General features: G+C 53.1%; 1 protein-coding gene across 1 annotated transcript in view; it reads right to left on the bottom strand.

Moving 5' to 3' along the window:
* Positions 1 to 2,263: 2,263 nt before the first annotated feature.
* Positions 2,264 to 14,617, bottom strand: part of Cacng4 (calcium voltage-gated channel auxiliary subunit gamma 4) — a 59,579-nt gene continuing 47,225 nt past the window's right edge. The window contains exons 2-4 of the mRNA XM_004870260.4: positions 11,705 to 11,788; positions 6,140 to 6,280; positions 2,264 to 5,189 (exon numbers count right to left, since the gene is read on the bottom strand). Of these exons, the coding sequence (XP_004870317.1) occupies positions 4,651 to 5,189; positions 6,140 to 6,280; positions 11,705 to 11,788 (764 nt within the window). The 3' untranslated portion in view covers positions 2,264 to 4,650. The remainder of the gene's footprint in view (positions 5,190 to 6,139; positions 6,281 to 11,704; positions 11,789 to 14,617) is intronic.

Below are 14,617 nucleotides of genomic sequence, written 5' to 3'. Positions count from 1 at the left end.
AGTGGGGGTGGGGTGGGAGCTGATCTGCACTTTGCAGGGTGTTTAGCAGCCTCCTCACCCTCTACCCAGAACATCTTATTGCGCCATCTTCAAATTATGACAACCAAAATGTCTCCAGACATTGGAGACATAAATGTCCCCTTGGCCTAGCAGTATCTCCCTTTTCATGGTTGCTGTGAAAATTTCCCCAAAGGTACTGCCTTCCTTTTATTCTTCCTTCCATTCCCTCTCTCTCCAACTTGATTTTCCATGATGAGCAGATCCACTGATGTAAGAGACTTGCCAGTCCTGCTGGTCACAATATCCAGTGATGCTGTGTTCTTGTTTGGTCAAGGTTGTTCCCCCAATGTGGGAAGAAGGTGCCCTGGACTCACTTCACAGTGGGGCATCTGGAGCAGAGACAAGGTCAGACATCATGTTGGAGCTGAAGGATGTATGGAAAGATACCCACCAAGCGCTGAGACTGACCAGCATTTCCCCAAACTAGTTTCGTCCTCTTGGCTGGACTACATTTCCCATCTTCCCTTGCTCTTAGATGTGGCCACATGATTCGATTCTGTCCAATGGCATGCACACAGGTGAAATCACAACTTTCTGGTCCCTTAAAATCTCCTAGTAGACCTCTCTATCCACAAGATCATTTATTCTCACTGTCCTTATCTGCCCACTAGATGTCCATGCCCAGAGCAACTTCCACCGTAGGGAACTCTGAATCTCATGGCCATGGGGAGCAGGAACTGATTCCCTGCCCTGCTGAGTGGATTTCATGAATGAGAAATGAATGTCTAATGTGATAAGCCATTACATACTTGGTGGTTATGGAGTTAGCCTATGAGTGAAGTATGAAATGGGACCACGGAGCTAAAGGTGGCTGTGACTAGTATTTTCATTAGAAAGTAGAACACTGATTTCTGTGTGGGTCCTTGCAGATCTAACTCTGGAAGATACAGAAACAGAGTTTTAAGCTGAAGTAGACACGTGACCATGTGACTGTGAGGTAGTGGTCAGTCACTAAACGCAGACTGGTACGGGAGTCTATCCAGGATGGCTGTGAGGCTTGTGCTGAGCCAGAGTTTCTTCAGGGCTAAGAATAAACGGGACACAAGTTCTGGCACACACAACTCCAGGCAGGTTTGGCGCCATGCTGGCCACACAATGAGCCCCCGGGTTGGCCAGGGGCGGTTGGTGGAACCTGACAAAGGTCTGTGCTCCCCTGGCCCCGAGACCTGGTAGCTCAGCACATATGTGAGCATTCATTTCCCAGCTGCCCTTCTTAGGCAGGAAGAAAGCGGGCTAAAAAGCCAGAGCAGAAAGTTCAGAGAAGCAGAGGATGCTGTAAGCAGGAGTGTGAAGGTTTAGGGACACCCGGGCTCCGCCTCCCTGCCCACCACCCTTTGCTGAGACCACAGTGCATAGCCCTGCATGGGAACAGAGTTCTAAAAGAAGGCGCACAAGTTTGGTTCTCTTGCTTCTGGGAGGGACAGCGAAGCCTGTAGCTCTCAGGAAGACTCAAAGTCATAGTCCTTAAAGAAAGGGGAAAGTGGAATTGGATCAAGGGTCCCCTGAGTTGCAGCATGGGTAGAAGGCGGGGAGAGGGGTCTCTCATTATCCCTCCTTCCTCAGGCCTGAGGAGAAGGGTGACGTCCAGCCAGGGCCTACCCCAAGGTGGGCCCACCCCGGCAATTGACAGCAGATGTCAAGTAGTGCCTGGGTCAAGGCAGCCACTCTGAGCCCTGTGCATCCCTTATCTCACTCCTCCCTATTCCAGGGGACAGTAGTGGTCAGCTGCTCTGGCTGGGACCGGATGGCTTGGCCCTGTAATGGCAGAAAGAAGCCCAAGCCACTGCTCAGATTTTGGTATTTGGGCTCCTCTACTTCTTCATTGCAGAATTTCTTGGGAAAGGAGGCTGGTGAGTGGGCTTCCTCAAAACCCCACTAGGTAACCCAGCGTCTCCATGGCTTGACTTAGTCTGGCCATCCCCACTCCCAAGTTCTGAGGACAACACTGGCACGCTCTGTTGCCCGGTTGCCCACACCACACTACACCACACCATGAGGCTGCCTTAGCTAGAGTCCTGGGGCAGGTGGCCAGCAACACAGATTCAAGTCGGACAAATCAGCTTTGGCCAGACGCTGTCCACCCCGAACCCTCAGCCTCCAACTTCTCTTGGAGGGTCTGGTGTCCCCTACCGCTGGGACACTAAGTGCCCACAAAGAGAACTCAAGGAGAGTTCTTCCCCTATCTCCCTACATCAAAGAGGAGAACATTTTAAAAATGTTTTTATTTAATAAAAAAAAAAGACAGAACTAACCCCAAACCAATAGTGGGTACAGGATCACAGGTGCTTAACTGGTGAAACACACGGTGGAAGGGTCGGGGGAGGGTGGGAAGCGGGCTCAGGCCGCACATCTCCCTGGAGGGTGCCAGGTCTGAGACTGGCCGCAGCAGGGAGCCAGCTCTGCCCCTTTGCCCGGCAGGCCTGGCTGGAGGAAGGGCGAGCCGGAGACCAGGTCCCTGGACAGGGATGGCAGTGGGGAGAAAGCTGTGAAGGCTGGAGCGTCTGAGGTTGTTTTGCTCCCTGCCTTCTGTCCCTCTTTGTTGCATTTTCCCTTTCTTTCTACTCTTTCTTGGACCCCAGAGTGGGCCCTGCATTCTCCACTTGGGACAGGGCAAGAGGTAGGATTCATTGGAGCACAGCTTTCTTTATGGAACCACAGAAACGCCTGGGGCAGCTTATGTGCGAGCAACAGCCAGGCTGCCTTGCTTTTGGAGAAGAGAGAAGACAAGTCCTGGGGCCTTGCTGGGCAATGGATCTTTCTTCAGCCTGTTAAGACGATGGTGTGGTGGTAGAGGTGCGCAGGAGAGGCCAGGGTGCTGGGGAGGCAGGCCAGGGGTGGCCTGCAACAGGGACAGGCCACACGCCCAGAGGCTGCGGCACTCACTGTTACACATGCTCAGACACATCACCATCCAGAGCCAGCCCCACCAGGGGGAAACGGTTTTGAGCAACCACAAAGGGGCCCTGGACGCCTCGCATCTCAGCTCACCGGCACACAGGGGCAGTTGGCTTGAGATGTGACGTGAGATGTCCTCTCCTGTGAGTGAAGGACGAGCAGGGAAGGATGAAGGTCAGGCCTCACAGACTGGGTTCTGAACTCCTAGGGCTGGGTCCGTCCAGGGGCTCAGCGAGCAGGTGGCTGAGGTAAGAATTTGCTCATCATGTCTAAGTGCGACACCTACCGGGATCACAGATGACTGTTCAGGATTGGTTAAGAAGTCTCAAAAAGTAAGAAACAATTTCTCCTTAGAAAGCACATGTTTTATAGAAAAGAGGCTAAGTTCCATGTTTCAGAGTTCTTCCGAACCTGGACACACTTCCATGTTCTCTGCTTGCTTCAGAAGGAGGGGAAAATGGCTGGAAAAACAGCCAAACATAGAGCCTACTTGCTCAGTTTCGAACAGTGTTGAGGTTCCTCTCTCCTAAGGATGAAGAAAAGCCCAGCTTGGCTTATCCAGTCAAACTTCCTCCTCTGCATCTTTGCCGGTAGTGGCAGACTGGATTACAATTACAGGAGTTGGGAGACATGTTGCTGCTACTTTTCGAGATAAAGAAATGAACACAATTTATCTTCCTGGTGTTGATTTGAGACAGGTCGTGATTCATAACCACCTGGGAAATAGATGCTTGTTCTGTTTTGTTGTTTGGTTGCTGTTTTCTTTCGAGTCTTCCTTTCTTGCACAGAGGTTCAGGCTTCTGTTGCCAAATGCCAGTTGGGGCCCTGGGGGTCTACCTCCAGCTCCCTCATGCTCCCTCAGGGACAGAACTGCTCTTCAGGCCAGTGGGGAAGGACACTGCAGGAGGGCATGAAGCCACCTTCCTTCTAACTGGTGGAATCCTCCGGACCCTCAGGTTCAGTGTGTCCTGCCCATTCTGAGTGAGGCAGAAACTTCCAGAAGCAGACAGGAAAGCCATCAACAGTCCCAGCCTTTCCTCAGCGCCTCCGCAGGCCTCAGTCTCCTCAGGTGAGGAAAGCCAGCCCCAGGACAGCACAGGGCCAAAGCACCAGTTGGCTGCAGAGTTTCTCTTCAGGATAATTATTTCTCACCAACAGTCCCCTGCCAGGGTGCCAGAGAAAGAAAGGGGAGGGGAGGGAATGAGCTTCACCGTCCTCATTTCTGGCTCCAAGACACAGGGACTTCTGGTTCAAATGCAGCTGAAAAGTGTCTAGAAGCCCCTTGTGCCTAGAGAGGTCTTTGTTGGCCCGGGGCCCGGTGCCCAGTGGGGAGCAAAGGCCTCAAAATTCCATTCTTCTGGCAAGATTTGTTTCTAGCAGGAGATAATGGCTCGATTTAGTTTTCCCCTGAAGCCTCGGGAAAGCTCTTGGACCTCCTGGGAGATTTTGGAAACCCCAGGGCAGCCAAACACCTTTTCTGGGGGGATAAAGTCAGCCTTCCACTTCTCTGGCAGCCCCAGTCCCAGTCTCCCAGCCTCCTTCCCTCTAAGCCAGGCCACGATGCCGTCTGCAGACCAGGGAGGGTTGCATTTGGCTTCAGTTCATTGTCCATCTGTCTTGAGGACCACGTGCCCTCCGGCATGACACAAACAGCTGTGCTGGGGGGAGGCCAGTGCCGAGAGGAGAGCGGGCAGCTCACACGGGGGTCGTCCGCCGGTTCAGCATGCTCACATGGAAGCCTTCCTTCAGGTCCGGCTGGAAGAAGTCGTGCACCTGGAGGAAGCCGGCCTCCTGGTCCGGGCTGTAGCTGGCAGCCGTGGTCACCTTGAGGGGCTCCCTGGACAGTGTGTACATGGACAGCTCCCCCATGGGGATGCCCCCAGTGATCTTCAGGCCCACGGGGGATGCGTCCCTGGAGGGCGAGGCCTCAGTGGACCTTGAGCTAGACCTGGAGCGCCGTCGCCGGTATCTGTAGCTCGGCATCCTGGCGTAAGGAGAAGAGGAAGAAGCCTTAAGGAACTCCCGTTTGGTCTTAAACCTCAACTCTTTATTTTTCTCAATGTAAATGTTTACAGCCAGGACGCCCACGGTCTCCGCCACAATAAACGACAGGGCACCGAAGTAAAAAGACCAGCCGTAGTTGTAATGGTTCTTTTTGTCTTCGTCTCGCTTGTCACTGGGGTCGCCCGTGTTGCTGGAAATGTAGACGATGATGCCTATGATGTTACTGAGGCCTGGAAAGGAAGCAAGGGGAGGGGTTGGGGAGGAGAGGCAGGGGTTAGACCCAAAGCTGGAGCAACAGGACAGGGAACAGGTGGCCAGAGGAGGCGCTGGTGGCCATTCCCTCCTTGCTGAGTACTTCTTGACTTTGGTAACTAATTTTTCTTCTAAGTACAGTTGGCCTTTGGTATCCACAGGACCCCCTTTCAGATACCAACATCTGCAGATGCTGCAGATCTTTCTATAAAATGGTGTGGTGTTTGTCTTCCTGTATACTGTTAGTCCTCTCTTCATTACTTCTAATACTTAATACAATGTAAGTGCTATGGAAATAGTTACACTGTTTCTTTGACTCAAAGGCCACTAGTGTCCATTCTGAGCCCTCACCCTGTCTTTACCAGGCCAGCTCCTTCAGGTCTTGGCTTCCCTTGACTCCCTCAGGTACCTCCCTGACCCCCACCTCAGCCAGGTCCCCCATTATAGGCTCATAAAGCACCCAGCACCTGGCTTTGGTCTTAATTTGCACACCTATTTTTTTCTAGATGAGGTAAAATTCATATAATATAAAATTAACCTTTTGGGAATGCAGAACTCATGGCATTGAGTACATTCACAATGTGTGTGACCAGCATCTCCAGTTCCAAGACACTTTGTCACCCCAGATGGAAGCCTTGTAGGCAGTGGACTCCCCAGGCCCCGCACACCTCGATTTTTTTTTTTTTTTTTGGTACTGGGGATTGAACTCGGGACCTTCTGCTTTTGAGGCAGGCGGCGGAACCACTGAGCTAAATCCCCAGCCCAGCACCTCGATTTTTAAAGTTAATTACACTTGGCAATTTTAGTTGGCCCTCCTGCCAGGATGCATATGGGTGATAGGGACCCCGTGTGCACAGACTCCTCGGGGTCCCCAGCTCCTCTGCTGGCACTGGCTTGGATGGGTGGGGAGCCTGGGAGGGTCGCTCACCTGCAGCCACAAAGAGGATGCCAGCACTGAGGACGATGTTGTTCTTGCGGCTGTAGATCCTCCCGGCGCCAATGCAGAGTCCTCCGAGCAGCAGTAGGATGGTGCTGAGGATAGGAAAGACGCTGGAGGCTCGTACGATGCCTGGGCCAGGGAAGGGACAGAGCAGAGAGGGCAGTGAGAACAGCTACCCTGCCTGGCCACAACCATGGGCCTCTCCTGGGAGCTCTGCAGCTTGAGGTCCTCCCCCCCGGGACATGGAGTGTCTCATCAGGCTCTGGAGCCACAGGGCGCAGGAGGCAGGGTGGGCCAAGGCATCGATGGCCCGAGGCCTACAGTTTGTTCTTGGGACACCAAGTGGCCCAGAGCCACATCTGCCCACATCTTGCTCAGCCTCCCCCTGGTGTGGGTCACACTTCTGTCAACTGGAAGGGAGCAGAGTCCCTCAGCAGCACTGGGGTGATTACAGTGACAGCCATGGGGATCTTGAGCTGCATCAGGTGCTTGTAGCACTTCCCAGCCTGCTGAGGCCCATCATGGATAGGCTCTGGGGCCTTTGGGAAGCTGGGAAGGAGTGTTTGCAGGGGGAAGGCCAGACAGAGGGTGGGAGGCAAGGCTTCAGCACAGAAGGTGAGATGGGGTGTAGACCCTGCTCTGTGACATGCTGGCGGTGTGGCTTTGGTTAAACCACTTTCCAAAATCATCTTCCCCACCTATGAGACCTGGTTCATAACAGAGTCATCCCCACTATCTGCAGGGGGTCCATTCCAAGCCCCCCAGTGCATGCCTGCTACCATGGACAGTCCTGAACCCTATATACTGTGGTACCTCAGTTTACGAACTTAATTTGTTTTACAGTTTCAGAGAAGATGCCTGCATTTGTGTTTGTGTGGGGAAGATGGCTGTGGTTGTGTTTGTCCCCCAATGGGGAGTTTGTGAACAGAAGCGAAGTATTGCTCAATGCTTTTGCTTGTGAACTGAACTGTTTGCAAATAGAAGTGTTTGTGAACTGAGGCATTACTGTCTGTATACGGTGTTTTTCTATATGTACATATACAAAGTTTACAAATTAGGTGCAGTAAGAGATTGGCAACGATCAGTAATAAAATAGAACAATTATATAAATATATTATAATAAAATTTTTTAAACATAGGAATCATTTATTTCTGGACCCTCCCCCCACAACCTCCCACTCAGTTCTGGGAATTGAATAACTGAATCCAGGGCCTTCACATTGAGCTTCATTCCCAGCCCTTTTAAAATTTTGAGACAGGGTCTTGCTACGTTGCGCAGGCTCAGTTCTCCTGCCTTAGCTTCCCAGAGTGCTAAGATTACAGATGTGCGCCACCACGCCCAGATACCATCTCCTATTTCTGAGCTGCAGTTGGCTAAAACCTCATAAAATGAAACCATGAATGGGGGTGGGACACTTCATTGTAACACTGTTGTTCCAATGTCCTGTGGTTGCTTTTGTGAGGTGCTTGTTGGCATGGGGCCTGGCCATAGTATGTGCTTCCTAAATGATATTCCTTCTGTTCATCTTCTTCCTTTCCACCACCATCATCATCATCATCAACAGATGATGGATGAGGAAACTCGCAACGTGCATGAGGTCACAGAGGAGGGAGGTAGGCACAGGGAGATGCTCGGGGACTGTAGTGTCCAGCAGATTCACACCCTGGTTCCACCACCGACCAGCAGGGGAACCGAGGCAGACAGATCAGTGTCCACCGGAATCCACTCTGTCATACCTAGGAAATAGTAATAATATCAACTTCTAAGGGTGAATTCCCCACCCTCTAATATGTGAAGGTTCTAATGCCCAGGAGCTATTAACTTGATCTTACTGGAAAAAAGGTCTTTGCAGATGTAATTAAGGACAGCAAGATGAGCCAGCTGGTCCCTAAGGCCAGTGACAAGTGTCCTTCTTAGAGGAAATGAAGCTCTTTTCCAGGGGAGAAGACAGAGGCAGAGAGAAGAGTGATGTGGCCTGGAAGAGCCAGTGCCACCAAGAGCTCCCTGGAACCTGCAGAGGGGGCAGGAGCCTACTGACATCTTGATTTTGGACTTGTGGCTGCCACAACATGAGCAGGTCAATTTCTATTGCTTTAAGCCACATAGCTTATGATCATTTGCTACAGCAGTGGTAGGAAATGAATACCTACTCAGAGACTTACTGTGAGGAAACACAGCACACAGTAGGGCTTGAGGGTTCCCTCCCTTAGTGTCGGGCAGAGGGACAAGAGGAGCCCATAGCTCAGCCTGAGCATCATCTTCCAGCCCCGTAGAAATCCGGTAACACGGGCCCTGGTGGTCCCAGTGGGGACAGTGAGTCAGCGAGTGCAGGCAGATGCCCCTTCTGGGCCAGCTGACTGGCTTGGGGCCTCAGAGCCTCTGAAGGCTGCATTTGTCTCGGTTTGCACACCCACCAGTGTGTGCCCTCTTCATAGATGAGGGATTGTCTGGGGCATTAAATGAACCTCTTCTCTGTGCCACTGCCTCCTCCCCAATTCCTCTCTTGTCTTCTTGCAGCCGCAGGTGCTGGGAGCAGGCTTCGATGTGCTTCTGAAATGTGCTTCTGAGCTGTGAGGGCTAGGAAGCTGGGCCAGCACCCTTCCCCGCCCAGTGCCCTCCTTGTCCTGCAGACAGGTCAGAGTAGCTGGGGAGAACGGAGCCCAGAGGCTCCAAGGTCACCTGAGGCCCAGGCCTGCCTCAGAGCCATCCATCCACCCTACCAGGTAAGTCACGCATACACCTGTGGTCAGGGTGTGCAGATGGCAGCTGAGGTTGGCCTGGGCACCGGTGCCAGTCGAGTGTCTCAAAGATCATGTGACAGAGGCACAAGGGAGGCTGCCATCCAGCCCCTCTCTGGCTGGCCAAATTATGCCTCAGTGATGGTGTGTGTCTCCCTGGAGGACGGACACCACCTTCCGACACCCTCTGGAACACCCTGGACTCCCAGCAGTCCACACACCAGCACTCTGTGGCTCAGCACTGACCTGATCCACCTAACTGGAAATGCAGGACCCAGGAGGGGGCCCCAGGCTCAGGGCAAAACGGGCAGGAAACCTTGGAGCCAGCGGGGCCCATGGAAGAGACAGCAGGCAGGGTGTGGACTAGTGACTCCCTCAAATCCTAGGCTGAGGATGTATACACCAGCGGGCACACTGCAAGGGCTCAGAGGCCTTCGGGAGCCCTGTGACGATGGCAACCTAGGATGCAAGCCAGGCTTACTCCAGAAGGCTTCAGAATGCATGGCTCAGGGTTGGGTTCTTTCTGGAATTGTCCAAGACAAAATGTGAACACCTAGCCTGGGTCTGCTGGGGCTCCATGCCTGGACAGCCAAGCTGCCACTGTAATAGGCTACCAGCAGGCATCTCTGCCATGGAATTTTCTCTGCTCTCCACCAGCAGGGCAAAACTCTTGTTTCCTTTGCTACTGTGTCCGATGGACTGAATACAGTGCCTGGCACACAGTAGGCCCATGATGATGAACCCTCACCTTCTGCAGCTACCGGCCCCCAGTGAGACCTTTCTCCTGTGCTTCCTCATGTTCTGGAGATCAACAACACGAACAGAGACCAGAAGGCTGGACACTGGGGACAGGGTGATCTAGGGAATGCAGGCCAGGTGGTTGAGGGGCCTGTGACCTTGACCTGTCTCAGCAAGGTGCCCAGCTGCTCTGCCTCCAAGCTAACCTGCTCTCGGACGGGAAAGGATGATCAGAGACAAAAGCAGAGCTCAGTTTTCAGGGCCAAATATCCCTGTCTCTGCAGCCACTGAGTTGAAAGACACCTCCCTGTTGGGAAGTCGTCTCTGCTCCCCACCACACCCACCACCCGCTAGAGACCAAAGACTTGAAAGCCACTGGCCATGCCTTCTGTGGGCGTTCCTGGGCTTGGCAATGAACATGGCCGTGTCCCAAATAAGCTTGAATTGCTCATCATTCTACCATCACTTTATTTGAGACAATCACTCGGTGGCACTCCCAGCCCTCGGGTCCTCCATTGGTGGTGGAGTTAAGGACCCCTAGAGCGGGACTGAAGCTGGATGCGCACACACTTCATCTGGCCCTGCAGACCCTCAGGAGGCTGCCTGTGTGGACCAAAGCATCAAGGCTCCAGACTGGCTTTTGGAGGAGAGTGCTAGTCGTGGAGCTATTCCCCCTAACTTCCTCCCGCCAGCCTGGGGGATGAAGAGGCTGCATTTCTTCCGAAGGGCCTCAGTCCCTGCCACATTGCCCAGTCCTCCCACCTCCCCTTCACTGCAGAGCCTGCAGGATGTCATTTATACCACATTCTCTGCAACTGACCTTCCTCAAGTTATGCAGTGTGCAACCTACACAACTATCTGTAACAGCCCTGTGGGAATTCCAGTTGCCTGGTTCAGTGTGGGGTCCCCAGGAAGCAGAGTCAGAGGACAGGTGGCAGAGGAGGAGAAGATGAGGGAGCAGGGATGGGGGCAGAGCTCTGGCCGAATTATTTCAGGTTCCGGGTTTGGCTGGAGCAGCCTGACATGGCCTCGGCTCCATGGGAACGGCACGCTGTTCTATTTCGCCAGATGACTCAGAATTCAAATTCTTTCTTTTAGGAAAACATAAAAAGGCCCACAAGCAGGTGCAGAGTGAACTGTGTTCCCTCTGAGGGCACTGGTATGGATTCTCCACGAATGGAGCTGGCCTCAACCCCAGGGTGCTGTGGTGAGCAGCCCTGTGTGTCTTTCGGTTAATGTGGAAGGGGAGTATGTCATGGAAATGCTGCTGGCTTTTCTATTCCCAGGCTCCTTCCGGGCTGCAGCTCCTTCCTTCTTCCCAGGGAGGAACTCATAGCTCCAGGGATGCGATCTGGATTTAGGGTGTGGGGCTGGGTTTATTCTCTGGGCTTCAACATGTGCTGTGATGCTGGGGCTGCAGTCTGAGGGCTCCGCTAGGGTGGGTCCATGTGGGGACAGGGACACAGGCAGCCCCCAGGCAGAGGTGCTGGACCCTCCAACTGGGATATAGAGGACATGAAGGCCTAGAGGCCACTCTGCCATCTTTTTCACCTGCCTCCGGCGGCCAAGCACTCCATGAAGCTGACTTTGCTTGCAGATTAATTTGAGTAGAACTTCAAGAATAGAATGCTGAGGAAGGCACAGGGTGAGGAGAGCTGGTCTTGCCCTGCCAGGGGACAATCTGTGAGGGGAGCCATACCTACCGTGGGCAGGCGGCCTTACCAGACTGTGTCTTCAATCTATCTCCCTTGCTCAGCACTGGGTCCAGCCAACCAGCTCTCTTGAAGCTGCCCCAAGCCCATCAGCCCTGCAGAGCTGCATCCCCTCTGTCCAGGCCTCAGTCTCCCCAGAGCCTAGACCTACAGCCAAGGACCTTCATGAGGAAACTCAGCTGTCAGGGCAGTGCTGCACAAAACCTCACCCTCGGAATTCACAATTTCTGGATGCAGAGGGAGTGTCCACAGCCTGCAGAGACACGCAGCTTGGCCACACCCTGCCATCGGCCCACTTCTCCTCCAGCTGCCCTCTTGGCTCCCACTGCCCCCACCACATGCACAAGGGACTCTCAACACTCACGAAGGAGATACTCTGAGCTGTCATGGTCGTAATCATTGTCCTCTGGGAAGTGATTGATCCGGAAGCAGTGCCCTTTATAGATCCCTGGGGAGAAGGAGAGTAAAAGAGCAATGTAAACATTCTAAGGGTTAGTGCATCCATTCAGTCCAGGCGCAGTGACTTTGCATGTGTAAAACTCTGTGTAGGCCTTGGGGACAGAGAGAAGGAAGGCAGCTCTGGCAACACCAGCCTGGTGGGAGCACAGGCACACACTGAAAACATGCACAGTGGGAATGAGATCATTTAAAAAACAAGGCCTGACTCTTTACCCTCTGACGGCCAAAGTGGGTGTGGCCTGATTGACAGCTGTCATGCTCCTCCCCTTTGTTCCTCCTTCCCTCCCCCAGGAAGGCCTAGCAGCCAGGAAACTGCCTGACAGGACAGAGACCTAGGAGGGGCTGGGGCACTTTGCCAATATCCTCAAAATCCCCAGGCCCTAGCGGGCCCTGATCAATACAGCTGACCCTCCTGGTGACTCCTTGAAAGCAGCACCAGTTACGACCTCAGCCCCACCATTGCCACAAAAATATAGGAGCTGTCAACCAAGCATCATTTCTCCCACATGCACTCATCTGGGTCATCACCATGACAGTGGTGGCTGTCCCAGGTGCTGCACAGCATCTCCAGAAGGTATTTGCCTTGGCTGCAGCAGGCTTCAAACATGGGCCTATTCCCGAAAACTCCACCCTGCACTCTGATGGCTCTACCTTCTAACTCCAGATGATCCCACCCTGTCACGACTTCAAAAGCCCCCAGATAGGGCTGGGGATTTAGCTCAGTGGTTTTGGCCGCCTGCTGGACCCGAGTTCGATCCTAAGTAACAAAAAACCCAAAACAAAACAACAACAAAACAAAGTGCCCCCAGATAGGTCCATGAATTACAGGAGACTGAGCATATGTGGGCTTGCTCCTCCTCTCCCTCACACCCCTTGAATTTGCCCAGAAGGGCTTCCTCCAGTGCACTACCCCTCTGTGCTGCCTACTTGTGATTTTTATCTCAAGTAGAGTGAGATGCCTGGGTAGCACTAAAAAGAGCTGGTTACACCAGAGTGGCCGAGCAGTGAACCGCAGTGGAGATGGGTGGAGACTGCCAGAGACCTGCAGTGACCTGCAAGAGCCCCAGACAGGAAGAGCCTCAGCTGCCAAAAGACCCAGAGAACCACCAAGCGGGTTATGAGCCTTGGCTGCTGAGGAGCTGATGGGCTGGTTAAAAGCTGCTAAGAGCTGTACTATGAAGAGCTAAGAGGCACTGGGACTCAAAGCTCACCTCCAGGGAGATGCTGACATCAAGGGAGCTGTATGTTGCCAATTTGTGATTTCTATCCAATTGCACAAAAGAACCCTCAGTCAACTGGTGACTACAGGAGGCCTCAAAGGAGGCCACACCTTTTATGTTTTCAATCTGGACACCCACAAGAGTAAAAGGACTCACCATAAGTAGCTCTCCCAGGACAAGAGGTGCCATGCAGCACTTTGCTGGGGAGGCAGCATGTGGCATCCCCATGTCTAAGGAGATACTAATGCCTCATCTTGAAAAATGACAAAGAAATTGTCCATGGAAAACAGGGTGAAGAGTGCCTTCCAGGCAGAGAACCAAGACTGACAAAGGCAAGGATGGGGTTAGGGGTCTGTCTGTCTGTGTTATTCCCTCTCTTTCAAACACACAGGACAGTGAATCCCTCTGAGTGGGCACTGAATCTGTACACAGTTGGATCAGATGCTAATCTCTTCACTCAGTGTGACTGAAGGTAGGGAACATGGAACAAGAGAAAATTCCAGAAGGGCTGAAAACGTCTCTTGCTTGTTTTTTCCTCCTTGCCATTCACACAGTAGAAGGCGGGACTCTTGGGTTGTTCAGTAACGGGACAGGCCAGTTCTCCCTTCCAGAATCTTCTCTAGCTCTCCCAGTTCCCTGCTGCTTTGCAGCCTGGGGATGCCCACCATGGAACTGGACACTGAGGAGGGGGACACTGAGGAGGGGGATACACTGTCATGCCCTACCTGTGCAGCCAACCCTGTGTACCCGAGTCAGCCTCCCAATTCTTGAACAACAAGGAGCTCTCCTCCATACCCTTGTGTAGCCTGTGCTGGGGCCATTTCCAACTTGGACCAGGTCTTTTTCCACAGCTTCTGCCAAGTGTCCTGCTGGCCTCCAACAGCTCAGCTTGATCTCATGGTCAGTAAGGAGCACTGTGTTGGAATCAGGCTCTGTTCTAGACCCACACCTGTCTCTTGGTGCTTCCAACAAAGAGGCATCCTTAGCAAGCCAGGAGACTGCTGCTCCTGCAGCTGGCCACCAACAAGCTAGCCACCAGCTGGCCCTCCCTAGCTTTCCCTCTGCTGGGCTCCCTTAGCTGATGTTTCCAAAGAGCTGGGTGAGGGGCTCAGGAACAACCCTGCTTCCTGAAGGCCACTGGACCTTGAGGGCCAATGGTGGGTGGGCTTGGCTTGGTCAGGGATGGTAGAGAAAGCGTGAGGGCCTCAGCAGTGGTACCGTGAGTGGGTATGTATCCTTCAACAGTATTCACAGTGCAGGATCCAACATGAAAAACAGAGTTAAACCCCCGGTCTCCCCATCTGTACAAGCACAGCCCTTATCTCTGAGGGATATTGGGGAATGGTATAAAATGAAAATTGAGAGGCGCTAGTATGAATCTTGGCTCATGGTGATGGCTCAGGGGAGATTTCCTGCTGCTGGACCCAGTCCCGCATTCTCTGTTTCACTTGCACTTGCCTTTTCATGAGTGGTGGAGTCAGTGGAGAACCATGTGTGTTTGTGAGTGAGAGGACAGAGCGCCAGGGTCTCAGGGTAGCCAGGGGTGGTGAGCTCACAGAGGCTGAAGCCCAACTCCTCTCCTCACCTCTGGCTCCCAC

The sequence above is a fragment of the Heterocephalus glaber genome, unplaced genomic scaffold, assembly GCF_053883595.1.
Source record: "Heterocephalus glaber isolate CG9 unplaced genomic scaffold, H.glaber_assembly_v1.0 deba00000937, whole genome shotgun sequence".
Classification (NCBI taxonomy): domain Eukaryota; kingdom Metazoa; phylum Chordata; class Mammalia; order Rodentia; family Bathyergidae; genus Heterocephalus; species Heterocephalus glaber.
The sequence above is the reverse complement of the archived record's forward strand: the minus strand, read 5'-3'. Positions and strand labels throughout refer to the sequence as shown.